General features: G+C 46.3%; 1 protein-coding gene across 1 annotated transcript in view; it reads right to left on the bottom strand.

The window, feature by feature from the left end:
• Nucleotides 1–380: 380 nt before the first annotated feature.
• Nucleotides 381–16,671, bottom strand: part of KIAA0825 (KIAA0825 ortholog) — a 347,912-nt gene continuing 331,621 nt past the window's right edge. The window contains exon 20 of the mRNA XM_054177960.1: nucleotides 381–883. Coding sequence (XP_054033935.1) covers nucleotides 769–883 — 115 coding nt within the window. The 3' untranslated portion in view covers nucleotides 381–768. The remainder of the gene's footprint in view (nucleotides 884–16,671) is intronic.

Here is a 16,671-nt window from a genome sequence, read left to right on the forward strand (position 1 = left end):
GAAGGGGCCTTAAAGACCATCTACGTCCAGCCCCGTGGCCATTGGCAGGGACACCTTACATGACACCAGGTTGCTCAAGGCTTCATTCAACCTGGTTTTGAACAGCACCACGCTTGGGGCCTCCACAGCTTCTCTGGGCAACCTGTCCCAGTGCCTCACCATCCTCATGTCTTCATCATGTCTCATCTAAATTAAGCTTCTTCCTGTTGTCTCATCTCAATCCAGCTTCTTCCAGCTCAAAGCCATTGCCCCTCATCATGTCACTTCAAGCCCTTGCCAAAAGTCCCTCCCCAGCTCTCCTGGAGCCCCTTCAGGTACTGGAAGGCTGTTCCAAGGTCTCTTGGGAGCTTTCTCTTCTCCAGGCTGAACAGCCACAACTCTTGCAGCCTGTCTTCACAGGTGGATGGAAGCAGAGCACGGGTGTTTGCTGAGCATGTGCCCAACACTGCAGTACTTTCAGAATGAGTTTGATACTTCTAAAGCAGTTCTGGGTTTGTCATTCAGGTTTATGTCTCCACAGCAGAGCCACAGAGCCCTCCCTGTTTTGTGACAGTGACATTTTCCTGCACTGTTGCTCACCTTATGCACAGTGAGCAATTGCTGCCTGGCTGGGGTGACTAGACAATAAGAGGAGAACATTCTTTAGTTCAAAAACTCCTACTCAAGATATCTATTCCTGAGCTTTCTAGTCCTGTCAGTTATAACTAGGCCATTAAGTTACTCATGTTGGATTCAGAAATAGGTGCTACCCCAAACCTGCCAAGGTAATTATTCTTCTTTATCCTCTGAGGTAGGAGTGCTCTGTGACAAATAAACATTTTTCAAGTGTTCCACCATAACTTTCTCCTCATCTTCCAGATTTGCACCTTCTCTCATTTCCCACCTGAAAGAAAAAAAAAAAAAAAAGAGAACTTTCTGTTAATTTTTTTTTTCCATGTGTTTTAAAGCAGCCTTTGCAACAAGCAAGTCAATAAAAGATTCACTAGCATCAAGCCATTTACCCACCCCAGCGGTGAGGGACACGATCTGAATCATACCAAACACAGCCCTCAAAAGTCATGGCTCCTACAGCTGGCAGGGCCACTCAAAACAACTACAAAACCTTACTTAAATATATAGTGATGGCAATTTCTTCTCCTGTTTTATGTGTTGGTAGAGGTGGATGCCTTGTAGAAACACAGTTTAACTGTTGGACCTGAGGATATTAAAGGTCTCTTACAACCAAAAAATTATTCTGTGATAATAGCAGATTAAAAGAAGAAAAGCCAACAAGTGTTTTGTAGCTAAGTATCATAGAATCACAGAACTGTCAGGGTTGGAAGGAACCTCAAGGATCATCCAGTTCCAACCTCCCTGCCATGGGCAGGGACATCTCACACTAGATTGGGTTGCTCACAGCCATGTCCAGCCTGGCCTTAAAAACCTCCAGGCATGAGGCTTCCACCACTTCCCTGGCAATCTGTTCCAGAGTCTCACCACCCTTATGGGGAAGAATTTCTTCCTAACATCCAATCTGAATCTACCCATTTCTAGTTTTGCTCCATTTCCCCCACGTCCTGCCTCTACCTGACACCCTGAAAAGTCCCTCCACAGCTTTCCTGTAGCCCCCTTCAGATACTGGAAGGCTGCAATGAGGTCTCCTCAAAGCCTTCTCCTCTCCAGACTAAATAACCCCAACTGTCTCAGTCTGTCTCCATAGCAGAGCAGCTCCAGCCCTCTGCTCATCCTCATGGCCTTTCTCTGGACACGTTCCAGCACCTCCAGATCTTTCCTGCAACAGAGGCCCAAGAACTGGACACAGTACTCCAGGCAGGGTCTCAGCAGACTGGAGAAGAGGGGGAGAATCACCTCCCATGCCCTGCTGGCCACACTTCTCTTGATGCAGTCCAGGATCTGGTTGGCTTCCTGGGCTGTAAGTGCACACTGCTGGCTCATGTTGAGCTTCTCATCCACCAGCACCCTCAAGCCCATTCCTTCAGGTCTGCTCTTGAGTCAGTCCCTGCCCAGCTTATATTGGTGTCTGGGATTGCCCTGACCCAGATGCAGCAGATGCTATCAACACTGTAAGTCTGCAGTGAACACTCAAACCACCATATAATGCCCAACCCAAACATCTAAAGTGAATGGTCAACATTCTCTTGCAGTGACAACATATCACAAAGCCAACTGACTTTGTGTTTATTTCACCACCAGTGATACATACATAGAATACATAGAATAAACCAGGTTGGAAGAGACCTTCAAGATCATCATCTTCCCAAGAAATAAACAAGATTCTTCCCTTTCTCTACCTGAACACTCAATTCTAATTTAGGATAAAGCCCTTATGCCTTTAAAATGGAGAAAGAAAAAAAAAAAAAAAGAAAAGGTAAAAGAAGATGATTTTGCCTTTTTTTAGTAGTTAATTAAATAGAAACCCTTAAGAGTCACACACTATTCCTTTGCAGAAAACCAGGATAATAAATGCAGAAATAGTGCTGATACATAGTCAGCTAAACTTTCTATCACTCTAATTATGCCTACAAAGTGCTCAGTAATGTGTCTCTATCTCCTTTATGAATTTTGGGGTTATTTAAGACTTTGATATTCTTCTAATGTTAATCTTTCTTTTTCTGTTCTAAGTAGATAATAAAGTGCAGGCTCCCAGCTCAGACTAGCTGAAGTAAAAGGCAAAGCATGAAGGCTGAATACAGAAGTCATCTTTTCAAGCACTGAATCCAGTGGATTATAAATGAGACATAGGATCACAGAATCACAGAATGTTAGGGGATGGAAGGGACCTCGAAAGCTCATGCAGTCCAACCCCCCTGCCAGAGCAGGATCACCTACAGCAGATCACACAGGAATGCATCCACATGTGTCTTGAATGTCTTCAGGGAAGGACACTCCACAGCCTCTCTGGGCAGTCCATTCCAGGGCTCCAGCACCCTGACATTGAAAAAATTTTTCCTTATGTTCACATGGAACCTCCTCTGCTCCAGCTTGCACCCATTGCCCCTTGTCTTGTCACCGGGCACCACCAAAAAGAGACTGGCATTTTCATCTTGACACCCACCCCTCAGGTATTTATAGACATTGATAAGGTCCTCTCTCAGCCTGCTTCTCTTCAGGCTAAACAGCCTCAGGTCTCTCAGTCTTTCTTCACAGGAGAGGAATTCAAGTCCCTTCATCATCCTTGTACCTCTCCATGGATTCTCTCCAGCAGGTTTCTGTCTCTCTTGAACTGTGGAGCCCAAAAATGGACACAGGATTGCAGGTGTGGTCTCACCAGGGCAGAGCAGAGGGAGAGGAGAATCTCCCTGGCCCTGCTGGCCACACTTTTCTTGATGCACCCCAGGCTCCCATTGGCTCTCATGGCCACAAAAGTACTTTGCTGTCCCATGAAGAACTTGCTGTCTACCCGCACTCTGTGGTCTTTCTCCACCTAGCTGTCAGACAGCCCCTAGTCTGCTCCTAGCCTGTATTTTTCCCCTCCCCAAATGCAGGACTCTGCCCTTGTTCTTGTTGATCTTCATGAGGTTCTCCCTCACCCAGCACTCCATCTGCCATCCAGATCTCACTGGATGGCAGCTCCCAGCTTTGTATCATGAGTGAACTTGCTGAGGGTGCACTCAATCCCCTCATCCAGGTCAGTGATGAAGATATTGAACAAAACTGGACCCAGTACTGATCCCTGGAGAACACCACTGGCCACAAGCTTCCAACTGGACTCTGCTCTGCTGATCACAACTCTGATCACACAGGATGATCCTGTGAAGTAAGAGGCATGTAGAGAGAAGCAGCAGAACAAAGCCTGCTGTTAGGAAACTAGTGTCAGAAGCAATAGTTTGATCCTGTCCCCACACCTACTAGGTCCTTCAGACACCAAAATCCAGAAGAACTATACCTTTTTAGATTGAATAAATCAGATGTAACACAGAATGGTGGGAACAGTACCTTGCATTCATCATATCTGCTAACAGAGGACAACTGTTAAAGACAATAGAGCATGGTGTGAACTTCTTTTAACTGTTGTTTTTGAGGTTAGATACTAGAAAGGATTTCTTTACTGAAAGAGTGGTGGGCCATAGCAACAGGCTGCCCAGGGAGGTGTTGGAGTCACCATCTCTGGAGGTGGTCAAAAAATGAGTAGCTGTGGAACTCTGGGACATGGTCTAGTGGTCATAGAGGTGTTGTCTCGATGATCTGAGAGTTCTTTCCCATCCTTAAGAACTCTATGATTCCATGATTTTACAGTTTACTAGAACCAGAGAAAGAACAAGTGCTCTGTAGTACTGTCTGATCATTAAAATACAGTTAGGAAAAATACATTCAATGAAGATGTATAAATTAGCATATATCCATCACACCTTTACCTTAAAAATGTGAATCTGACAGCCCACATTGCTGCCTGCAGTCAGGAAGTAGCAGAGCAAGCAAATCACACTATGAATGAAATGATAAACACTGTCTGCCCATGATCCAGCTTCTTGAAGTTCAACAAGGCCAACTGCAAAGTCTTGCACCTGGGTCCCAAGTACAAATCCAGGCTGGGCAAGGAATGGCTTGAGAGTAGGCTGCAGGAGAAGGCTTTGGGGATGTCAGTTGGTGACAAACTCCCCAGGAGCCAGCAATGGTCCCTGGCAGCCCAGCTGTGTGCTGAGCTGCATCCAGAGCAGGACAGCAGCAGCACAGGGAGGGGATTCTGCCCCTCTGCTCTGCTCTGCTCTGCTGAGACCCCACCTGCAGCATTGCCTCCAGTTCTGGGGCCCCCAACACAACAGGGACATGCAAATAGTGGAGAAGTCCACAGGAGGCCACAAAGATGATCAGAGGGCTGGAGAGCCTCCCCTGTGGGGACAGGCTGGGAGAGCTGGGGCTGTTCAGCCTGGACTAGAGAATACTCCAGGGAGACCCCAGACTTCCAGTACCTGAAGGGGCTCCAGGAGAGCTGGGGAAGGACTTTGGACAAGGGCTGGGAGTGACAGGAAAAAGGGCAATGGGTTTGAGTTGGAAGAGGGGAGATTGAGACTGGAAATTAGGAAGAAATTGTTGAGAGTGAGGATGGGGAGAGACTGGCACAGGTTGCCCAGGGAGGCTGTGGCTGCCTTCTCCCTGGAGGTGTTCCAGGCCAGGCTGGCTGAGGTCTTGAGCAACCTGGGCCGGTGGGAGGTGTCCCTGCCCATGGCAGGGGGTTTGGAATTGGATGAGCTTTAAGGTCCTTTCCATCCCAAACCATTCTACGGATCTATGATTTTATGGTCCATGATTTGCAATGATTAACCTCCCATTACTCCAGTCCTATATGACTTAACCTTATCTGATTATTAGCATTAGGTGTGTTATGTCTGCTCCAGCCTCTGGTTTATGATATGTATATACAATCTGGGTGAGATGAGCCCTCAGCATGGTTGCTTTTCAAGCGTCCCAGGTGAATGATGTTTAACTGGGTGACTGCTTTCCCTTTTTTCCTTCTAATGCTCCAAGGAGCTTTGTCAAACCTAGGAAGAAGACATGCAAGACTTAATTTGAATTTATGGTCCTCAGAGTCATTCCAAAACACCACTTCACCAGTGGAATTGATTAATTCTAATTAATCTGATTTGTTGTGTGTTTGTTGGTTTGTTTATTTTTTTTAGGCAGAGGATCTGTCTGCTCAGAAGGATGACAACTGAAAATGTTGCACATGGAACACACTCAAAACTCATGTGGAAGTATCAAACAGAAATCTATCAGTCTTGGCTAATGGAAGCTGAACAATAAATCAGCAGATTCCTTTTGGAGACAGTGACTTCATACTCATCAGCACATTTTACTGGGTCTTAAACCTTAGGATTGGTAAAAATCCTCAATGCCTTCCAATTTGGATGCTCTTCAGAGATCACTTTGTAACACCTCATTACTAACACATCACATTATCATTTAACCAAAAAGGGGTCTGTTTTAAAGCATTTTGGCATGTTCCAACGAGGACAGGAATGTCTTCTATGCCTTTGCATAACAGTATCCATGAATCCAAGGGCTATGAAAGCAGCTTGACAAAAGCCTGGTCTCTCATTTATGTCAGATGGTTTTTCCATCCTTATGCTTAAAGTTTGGGGACAATACTGGTGTTTGGACAGGACTATCAGACAATCAGAAAGACTCATAAGATTCATAAGATTATAAATGAGCCATAGGGTCACAATATCACAGAATGTTAGGGGTTGGAAGGGACTTCCAGAGATCATTGAGTCCAACATCCCCTGCCAAAGCAGGATCACCCAGGGCAGGTCACAGAGGAATAAGGTGGGGTTTGAATGTCTCCAGAGAAGGAGACTCCACAACTTTCCTGAGCAGCCTGCTCCAGGGTCCCATCACCCTCACCACCCTGAAGAAGTGTCTCCTCATGTTGAGGTGCAAACTCCTGGGTTTCAGCTTGTACCCATTGTTCTTTGTCCTGTCACTGGGCACCACTGAAAAGAGACTGGCACCTTCATCCAGACCCCAACCCCTCAGGTATTGATAGACATCGATCAGATCCCCTCTCAGTCTTCTCTAGACTCTCTCAGGTAGTTCTCTGAGGTCCTTCTTGAACTGAGGGGCCCAGAACTGGACACAATATTCCAGATGTGGCCTCAGCAGGGCAGAGTAGAGAGGGAGGAGAACCTCTCTTGACCTACTAACCACAGCCCTTCTAATCCACCCCAGAATGGCTTTTGTCTTCTTGGCCACAAGAACACACTGCTGGCTCATGGTCAACCGCCCATCCACCAGGGCCTCCAATAAAAACAATTCTATGATTCCTGTATTGGCAAATGATGAAGTGTTAACTGCACAGCTGTTCATTAAATAACTAGAAATATGCATCTTGGTATTGAATAATAGTTTACACTTAATAGTCCCTATGTATCCAAACCCATAACTGTACTGAGCTGAAAAGATGTCATAATTCACATCTAGTCTGACTCAGACGCTGGCAGTGCCAGTCAGACATCCTAACACAAGGTAAATATTCAGACTTCAAGCACTGCAAAGCACTTCAGCTCATCTATTTTTAATGTGGTCAATTACCACTGGGAAGCTTTACAAGGCACACCGTTTTCAAGAGGAATTTGGATAAAAATAGTGAGCACAAGTAGAGAAAGTATTTCAGTTTTTTTTTAACCAAGTATTATGTAAGAAGGCAAGAGGGGGAAAAGAACACACACACACACACACACACACAAGATGCTTAAACTTAACTTAGGTTCCCTGTTACAGTTATGAAATCTCAGTTATGTCAATATTTTTCCACATATTTGCCTTCAATTTCTTCAACAAACTGTTTCTTGCTGTAATTTTCAAACTTTGGTCTAGATGGGTTTGTTTACAGATCACACTGCAAGCTGGAGGAGGCAAAAGAAGGAGGCAGTTTGTGCATAAACAACAAATTGATGTAATTTTGTGTGAAATTGAGATGAAATTCATCCCATTGCTTAATAGGTGCAGATTTTCTGCGGGGGGCTTAGCTCTAATGTGTACTGCCAGCTGTGGCACACACTCTTACATTGTGTGCATGCAGCTGTGGAGCCCCCATGGTTCAGCTGGCCCCGAGGTCCCTATAATGTCCCCCTGTTCATTTGGTCCTGAGGTCCCTTTGAGCCCTCCAGTTCAGTTGGTCCCTCTGAATCTTCTCCAATTTCAGTTGGTCCTGGGATCCTTTTGATGCCCCCCAGTACATTTGGTGCTGAGGTCCCTTGGAGCCCCCCTATTCAGCTGGTATCTCTGAACCTGCCTCACTTCAGTTAGTCCTGGCATCCTTTTGATGCCCTCCAGCTCAGTTGGTCCTGGGCTTTCTTTGACTTCCCCATGGTTCAGTTGGTCCCTTTGAGCCCCACCTTGCTCAGTTGGTCCTGGTGTCCCTTTAATGCCTCCCCAGCTCAACTGGTCCTGAGGTCCCTTTGAGCTTTCCCAGTTCAGCTGGTCCCTTTGAGTCACCCTGCACTTGGTCCTGGGGTCCTTTTGAGCCCCTCTGGTTTCTTTGGTCCCTCTGAGTCTCCCCCTTTTCAGTTGGCCTGGAGTCCCTTTGAGCCCCCTCCAGTTCAGCTGTTTCTGGGGTCCCTTTCTGTTTAAAGGATATTTTTTTTTCCATGTGAACGTGCTTCTTGTGGCCTTTTAAACTTAGGATCATAAAACTGTAGAAATGTTTTGGTTGGAAGGGATCTTTAAGCTCAAGTCCAACTGGTAGCCCAGCTCTGCCATGTCCACCACTAAACCATTTCCACATCTACACAGCTTTGAAACTCCTCCAGAGATGGGAACTCCACCAGTGCCCTGGGCAGCCTGGGCCAGGCCTAGACAACCCTCCTGGGGAAGAAATTGGTTTTCATGTCCAACCTAAACCTTCTCTGGTGCAACCTGAGGCATTTCCTCTTATCCTGTCACTTGTTATGTGGAGAAGAGAGCAACCCCCAGCTAGCTCCAATCTCCTTTAGGGAGCTGTAGAGAGCAATGAGGTCTCCCCTCAGCCTCCTTTTCTCCACACTAAACATTCCCAGTTCCCTCAGCTGCTCCTCACCAGCCCTGTTCTCCCGACCCTTCACCAGCTTTGTTGCCCTTCTACTCCAGCCCCTCACTGTCCTTCTTAGAGGACCCCAAACCTGAACTCAGGACTCAAGGTGTGGCCTCACCAGTGCCCAGTACAGAGTGACAATCACTGCCCTACTCCTGCTGGCTTCGATCCTGCTCAAAAGGAAAGCAAAGCTGAACCTTTCAAGGAGGTTTTGTCAAATTCCTCTCTCTTGCACATTAATAAAGCAAATTCACAATCGATAAAATTAACTTATTTCCTAGAGGATACAGAAGAAGATGCCCTGAGAATTATTATTTATGTCTTTAATCTTCTGTATTCCACAAGAATGGGAACAAGGTGGGGGTTGGAATACTAAAGGAAGACACAGCTATAAAAGATCAACAGAGTTATGCTCCTTCTTCCAAGGAGGAAACCAAAAAAAGAGAAAGATGTTTCGAGGAACTGAAGAAATCAGTGGAAGGGAAACATTTTGAAAGTATGTCATGAGAAGAGCAGAGAATAGAGCTCTGACTCACAGGTTAACCTGTCCCAGCTATGAAGTTAAGACATTAGAAGGATATTTAAGAAGTTTTAGAACTGAAATAGAAACTTCACAAGCGCTGGAATAAAAATGATGAAAGGGCCCTTTTTTTTTTCCAGGGCAAGAACACAGCTACAGCAAGGATGTTGTCAAGGGCAGTGGAAGGCACACAGCATCAAATTTTCAGCAGGTTTCCTGCTGCACTAAGAAAGGAGTGGTGGTGTTTACTCATCCTCCCTGTTAACTGCTGTTTGCTGTCCCACATCTTTGTGACAGGGTGAATCAAGCCTCTCAAGACACCCAGCCATGAGCTGCAAACACTGGGAGCATACTGGATGAAGCTTTCTCTTGGGTCTTTATTTATTTTCACCTTGTGTGTGTGTGTGTGTGTGTGTGTGTTCATAATTCCAACATAGTAGAAAATTGGAAAAAAAAATATTTATATCCTCAATATTTTAGTTGGTTCCTTAAAAATAATAAAATTACTTAAATTCCCATTTTCACTGTTTTTTTTTTTTTACAGTTCTTTCTTAAATGCACAGCTTTAATAAATGGACAGTTGAGAGAATTGGGCTCCTACTGAGCCAGCTTTGCTGAAACTGTCACCATATCTTAGTCTGAAAATAGCTCATTTGTTAGGCTCCTGTGGCATCAGGATGTCTTCTTAGTTACGTTTTCAGTTTGCTGAGATTTCTTGTTTTACACACAACTTGTATGCTGCTCCTTAGGTCCAATAACATTTACATCACAAAAATGTCGATTCAAAGATTCACAGAATGGGTTGGGTTGGAAAGGACCCTAAAGATCATCCAGTTCCAAACCCCTGCCATGGGCAAGGACACCTCCTGTCAGCCCAGGTTGCTCAAGGCCTTATCCAGCCTGGCCTCGAACACCTCCAGGGAGGAGGCATCCACAACCTGTTCCAGTGTCTCCCCACCCTGACAAGAATTTTTTCCTCATCTCGAGTCTAAATCCACCTAGAAGAAGCTGGATTGAGATTGATGTCATAGTTAGTGTGTCAAAAAAACCCAAAACTCAAAACCCAGAAGATTGAAAAATCTCTTAATAAATGTTTGATAAGTGTTACCATGAAGAGTGAGAGATACAGACCTATGTGTACGCATGTTGTAGTTTGAGTTGGGTGCCCCCCTGGTGCATTCACTTCCTGTGTCCAGAAGTCCAGCCCAGAGGGATGGACACAGGAAATTGTGTATTCCCTACCATAATTCTTTGCACCACTATAAGATCCAGTGCGGGGTCTGGCACTTCCTCTTTCCTTCCCTCTCCGAGACTTGGTAACTGGGGGAGAGATCTCCCGGCCATGGGCCTGATTGGGCCCAAGGCCACAGGGGGATGGGCAGTCTCAGGCCTGGCCAGCTGAGACTAGCCCAGCAGAGGGAGGGGGAAGAAGGAGCCCTGGGGGTTTTGCATGCACCCTCAGGTGGGGATGGGATCTTTCTTTGTCACTGCGCTTTGGGTTCTCTGTAACATTCACTGCTTTCTATTTAAACTTTCATCACTTTTGCAATCCGTTTGCCTGAGTCGTTATTTCTACCTGTGGTGGGGAGGGGACCTGCCCCAACCCATTACAACGCATGTACAGAATCAGGGAATCACAGAATCATCTCCCACTTCTCTGGGCAACCTGGGACAGGCTCTCAGCAGTCTCATAGTGTCAAGCATTTCTCCCTTCTCTACACTCTGAATCTCCCTCTTTTAGTTTCAAACCATCCCCCCTCATGCTGTCACAACAGGCCCTGAGAAAAAGTCTGTCCTCAGTTTTCTCGTCAGTCCCTTTCAGCAGTGAAAGTCCACCAGAAGGTGTCCCTGGAGCCTTCGCTTCTCCAGGTTGAGCAAGCCTAACCATCCCAGCCTGGCCTCACAGCAGAGGGTTTCCAGCACTGCTGTGGCCTCCTCTGGCCCTGCTCCACCAGGTCCCTGTCTGTGCTGAGCACTCCAGAGATGCCCCAGCACTGCAGGGGGGGCCTCAGCAGAGCACAGCAGAGGGGTAGAATCCCATCCCTGCCCCTGCTGCCCACACTGCTGGGGATCAGCCTAGGAGGTGGATATACATGACAGCAGAACAAGAGGACACAGTCTCAAGCTGCACCAGGGGAAGTTTAGGCTCAGGGTGAGGAGAGTTGTTCGCCATTGGAATGTGCTGCCCAGGGAGGTGGTGGAGTCACCATCCCTGGAGGTGTTCAAGAGGAGACTGGATGTGGCACTAGGAGCCATGGCTTAGTTAGTTATGAGGTGTTGGGTGACAGGTTGGACTCGATCTCTGAGGTCTTTTCCAACCTTATTGATTCTATGATTCAATATAATTAATGATAAAAGTACAGAGTCACAAACAAAATAGACTGTACTTAACAATTAACAGAAGACTAATTATACTGTTCTGAGAGTGGTGAGTCGTCAATAGATGAACATGACTTGAGTGAAATGAAATCAGAAGTTTCAGGCATTGAGATATTGCCCAAGGAGGTGATAGAGTCATCATCATCCTTGGAGGTATTAAAAATACAAGTAGCTGTGGCACTTTGGGACATGGTCTAGTGCTATAGAAGGGATAGAAGGTTGGACTTGATGATCTTAGAGATCTTTTCCAACCTCACTTCAGCCTCCTTTCAGGGAGCTGTAGAGAGCAGTGAGGTCTCCCCTCAGCCCTTCTCCACACCAAACACCCTCAAGCTCCCTTAACTGCTCCTCCCCAGCCTTCTTCTCCAGACCCTTCCCTTTGTTGCCCTTCTCTGGACCTGCTGCAACACCTCAATGTCCTTCTTGGAGGGAAGGGCGCAGAACTGAACTCAGGACTCAGTGTGGCCTCACCAGTGCTGAGTAGCATGGGGAGAACAGAGCAGAACAGAGCAGAACAGAACAGAACAGAATAGAATAGAATAGAATAGAATAGAATAGAATAGAATAGAATAGAATAGAATTGAATTGAATAAACCAGGTTGGAAGAGACCTTTGAGATCATCGAGTCCAACCTATCATCCAACACCACCTAATCAACTAAACCATGGCACCAAGCACCCTATCAAGTCTCCTCCTGAACACCTCCAGTGATGGTGACTCCACCACCTCCCTGGGCAGCACATTTCAATGGTCAAATGCTCCTTCTGTGAAGAACTTCTTCCTAACATCCAGCCTAAACCTCTCCTGGCACAGCTTGAGACTGTATCCTCTTGTTCTGGTGCTGGTTGCCTGAGAAAAGAGACCAACCCCCACCTGGCTACAGTGTCCCTTCAGGTAGTTATAGAGAGCAATAATGTCTCCCCTGAGCCTCCTCTTCTCCAGGCTAAGCAACCCCAGCTCCTTCAGCCTCTTCTCATAAGGCTTGTGCCCTGGTCCTGCTGGCCACGCTGTTGCTGATCCAGGCCAGGATGCTGGTGGTCTTCTTGGCCACCTGGGCACTGGTGGCTCATTTTCAGCTGCTGTCACCCAGCACCCCCAGGTTCTTTCCCCACAGTTTCCAGCCACTCTGCCCCAAGCCTGGAGCATCCATGGGGTTGTTGTCACCCAAGTGCAGGAACTTCATCCCTTTGTCCTGGATCCATCAATCCATCCTGTCCAGGTCCCTCTGTAAAGCCTTCCTACACTCCAGCAGATCAAGACTTCTGCCTAACTTGGTGTTATCTGCAAACTGCCTGAGGGTGCCTCAATCCCCTCACCCAAACCATTGATGGAGACACTACAGAGAACTGGCCCCAGCCCCGAGCCCTGGGGAACACCACCTGAGACCAGCCAAGGAGTGGACTCTCATGGAAGAACTGGGTCAATAACATATCTAAGACAGGTGCTTGGTGGTGCACATTCAAAGAATTTCTTTTTGGAAGAAATTTCAAACAATTTGCAACAATCATATGAAATTAGTGTCATTATTTTTGAACACTGATATAATATTTATCTCTTTTTCAAGAAAAGAAAGGGGCCCAAATTCAGAAGTATTTTCTGATCAGCTCAGTAAATGTTAAGTTTTGTCTCCACGTGGTTGCATGGTAGAAATAAGGAACCATAAATGCGTCTCTTAAAATTACCCTGCCTTTCAGATCATGCACTACTTGTTCCCTCTCTTCAGCCCTCCTCTTGCCTTTTTTTTTTTCCTAATTTCAATTTACAGAGGGCTTTCCATAATGAATGCTGAAAACCCAACGTAAATACTTTAAAGGATTAAGCTTTCAAATGTGGTTACTGTGGCATATGTGTGCTCTGTAAATACAAACACAAAGATATATCTGCTCAGAAATTAGATTGGATAATTTGACAGCTGTGTGGCTTAGGAATATAAACAATTCATATTTTGTCAACAAGGAACTTCCTCTGATTGTTAAGAAGGGGCTACTAGGAGAGCACTGAATGATGAGTGTTTTGGAAGCACAGGGTATTACAGGAGTAATATAATCTCCTATTTTACTTAATGCATTGAACTGGGGAAAATGATTAAATTTTCTAATATTATTTTGTTTCTTTCTTTTATAAGAATTCCACTCAGTTCATAACTTACAGAAAAGAAAAGCAAAACAAAACAAAAGTACAAGATCAGCAGAAGATTTGGGGGAAGCAGGAAGGTTACTTTTATTGGGCCCAATGGGTTTGACTGAAACTTTAGCAAATAATTCATAGAATGGTTCAGGTCGGAAGGAACCTTTAAGCTCATCATTGAAAGGTTGGACTTGATGATCTTTGAGGTCTTTTCCAACCTTATTGATTCTGTGATTCTATGATTCATCCAGTTCCAACTCCCCTGCCATGGGCAGGCACACCTCCCACCAGCCCAGGTGGATTAAGGCTTCATCCAGCCTGGCCTTGAACACCTCCAGGGAGGAGGCAGCCACAGCCTCTCTGGGAAACCTGTTCCAGTCCTTCCCCACCCTCTCTCTTAAGAATTTCTTCTTCATCTCCAGTCTCAATCTCCCCTCTTCCAGCTCACAGCCATTGCCCTTGTCCTGGCACTCCCAGCCCTTGTCCAAACTCCCATCCTGGCTTTCTTGTAGGCCTCCTTCAGGTACTGGAAGACTGCTGTAAAGCCTTATGGCCTTTCATGTTCACACCATGAACAAAATACTCCTGCATGGTTCCCTCAGTCTCCCATGAGTACCATGTATGCCCCATCCTTGGGTGTAGTAGGAACCTAAGCATGGTGTTCCTCTAGCACAGGTCCACCTGGAGGAAGTTGCTCTGGTCTATGTCCTATTAGCGTATCTCCAATGTCAGAGACTGGTCAGGCATTGGAAGAAGCTGCCCAGGGTGGTGGTGGAGTCCCCATCCCTGGAGGAGTTCAAGAAACCTGTGGCCATGGCACATGAGGGCATGATTTAGTGGCCATGGTGGTGTTAGGTTGACGGTTAGACTCAACCATTACTTGGTTGTTACCAACTGAAACAATTCTGTGATTGATTCTGTGATTCTACTACTTCCTTGGGCAGCCTGGTCCAGTGTTTGACAACCCCTGGAGTAAAAAAAAGTTTTAAAATTACTTCTAGACAGGTTTCCTGTATTCTTCTTGTGCCCATGGCCTCTGAACCTAGCAGTGGGCACCGAGAAAAAAAGCATCCTCCATTAGATGTCCTTACCTGCAGATCATAGAATCACAGAATGTTAGGAGTTGGAAGGGACCTCTAAAGATCATTGAGTCCAATCCTCCTGCCAAAGCAGGATGACCTAGAGCAGACCACACAAAAACACAGCCAGGTGGGTTTTGAAAGTCTCCAGAGAAGGAGACTCCAAAGCCTTTGTGGGCAACCTGTTCCAGGGCTCCAGCACCCTCACAGCAAATAGGTTTCTCCACATGTTGAGGTGGAACTTTCTCTGTTCTAACTTGTACCCCTTGTTCATAGAATCACAGAAACAGTCAGGTTGGAAAAGACCCTCAGGATCACCAAGTCCAAGCATTGACCTTTCTCTGCAAGGTTCACCTCTAAACCATATCCCCAAGCACCATATTGAAATAGTGTGGCTCAGTTGGTAGCACATAAGACCCTTAATGGAAAGGTCGTGAGTTCAAGCCTGCAGTGGGCAGTAGTGACAGGTTGGACTCGATGACCTTTGAGGTCTCTTCCAACCTTAGTGATACTGAATACTGAAATGACCTTTAAACACATCCAGAGCTGGTGACTCCACCACCTCCCTGGGCAGCACATTCCAGTGCCTGACCACTCTTGCTGGGAAAAAATTCTTCCTACTGTTTGGTCTAAACCTACCCAGTGGCAGCTTGAAGCCATTCCCTCTTGTTCTGTCACTAATTACCTGTGAGAAGAGACCAGCACCAGCCCCTCTACAACATCCTTTCAGGTAGTTGGAGAGAGCAATGAGGTCTGCCCTCAGCCTCCTCTTTTCCAAACTAAACAGCCCCAGCTCCTTCAGTCGCTCTTCATCAGATGTATTCTCCTTGTCCTGTCACTGGGCACCACTGAAGAGAGCCTGGCAGCTTCATCCTGACACCCACCCCTCAGATATTGATAGATGTTAATAAGATCCACTCTCAGCCTTCTTTTCTCCAGACATAAACAGCCTCAGGTATCTCAGTCTTTCTTCACAGGAGAGATGTGCCTGTCCCTTCATCATCCTCATCAGAGGTCCTCCTGAACCTTATTGCTGTCTGCAACTACCTGAAGGGAGGTTGTAGCCAGGTAGGGGTTGGTCTCTTCTCCCAGGCAGCCAGCACCAGAACAAGAGGACACAGTCTCAAGACGCACCAGGGAAGGTTTGGGCTGATGTTAGGAAGAAATTCTTCACAGAAAGAGAGACTGGCCATTGGAATGGCCTGCCCAGGGAGGTGGTGGGGTCAGCATCCCTGGAGGTGTTTAAGAAGAGACTGGATGAGGCACTTAGTGATTGGATAGGGTTGGGTGATCAGCCGGACTTGATGATCTTGGAGGTCTCTTCCAACCTGGTTGATTCTGTGATTCTGTGATTCTCTTCCCCAGGCTGAGCATTCCCAGCTCTCTCAGGCTCTCCTCATTCCATTGCATCTCACAGTACCATGTGGAGCTACCCCAGATGGCACACAAACACTGTGTCTCCTTCACACCTATAGAAAACCCTAGCAGGCAGCCTCACCAAAGGAAACATTAGCCCTGTCATTAGCTGTGTCCCATATGGCAGAGTTGTCCCTCCTCATGCACACTGCAGCTGCATCTAGCTCTGACTGCTCCACGCTCATGTAACTAAAGATGGTATCAGAGGATATTTCTGAGTGGCATGAACACTGACGCAGATAAATGCTCTGCAAGCAGAGCAGAACCATCCACCTGGGCCTGGCTCAAGCCAAGGAGGTCATAACCTGCACTAATAAAGGCTCAGCTGACCTTAATTGTGACATTTTACACACCCTAAACTTCGTGGTTTGATCAGTCTTTGAAGGCAGAAGATTTATACAGCGTCTTAAAAGCAGAGTGCCTTATGGAAAATGCTGACAGCAATCCAATGCAGAATATCACAAGATGGTGTTCAAGACAAACTGTTGCAGGGAATTCAATCTCAGTGTCATAGACAAGTGAAATAATTATCTTTTATTGACATAAAAAAAAAAAAAAAGGAAAAGGAGGATGAGGGGAGCTTCTCAATCTCCACAACAACCTGAAAGGAGCCTGGAGCCAGATGGGGGTTGGTCTCT

The sequence above is a fragment of the Dryobates pubescens genome, chromosome Z (genome assembly GCF_014839835.1).
Source record: "Dryobates pubescens isolate bDryPub1 chromosome Z, bDryPub1.pri, whole genome shotgun sequence".
Lineage (NCBI taxonomy): Eukaryota > Metazoa > Chordata > Aves > Piciformes > Picidae > Dryobates > Dryobates pubescens.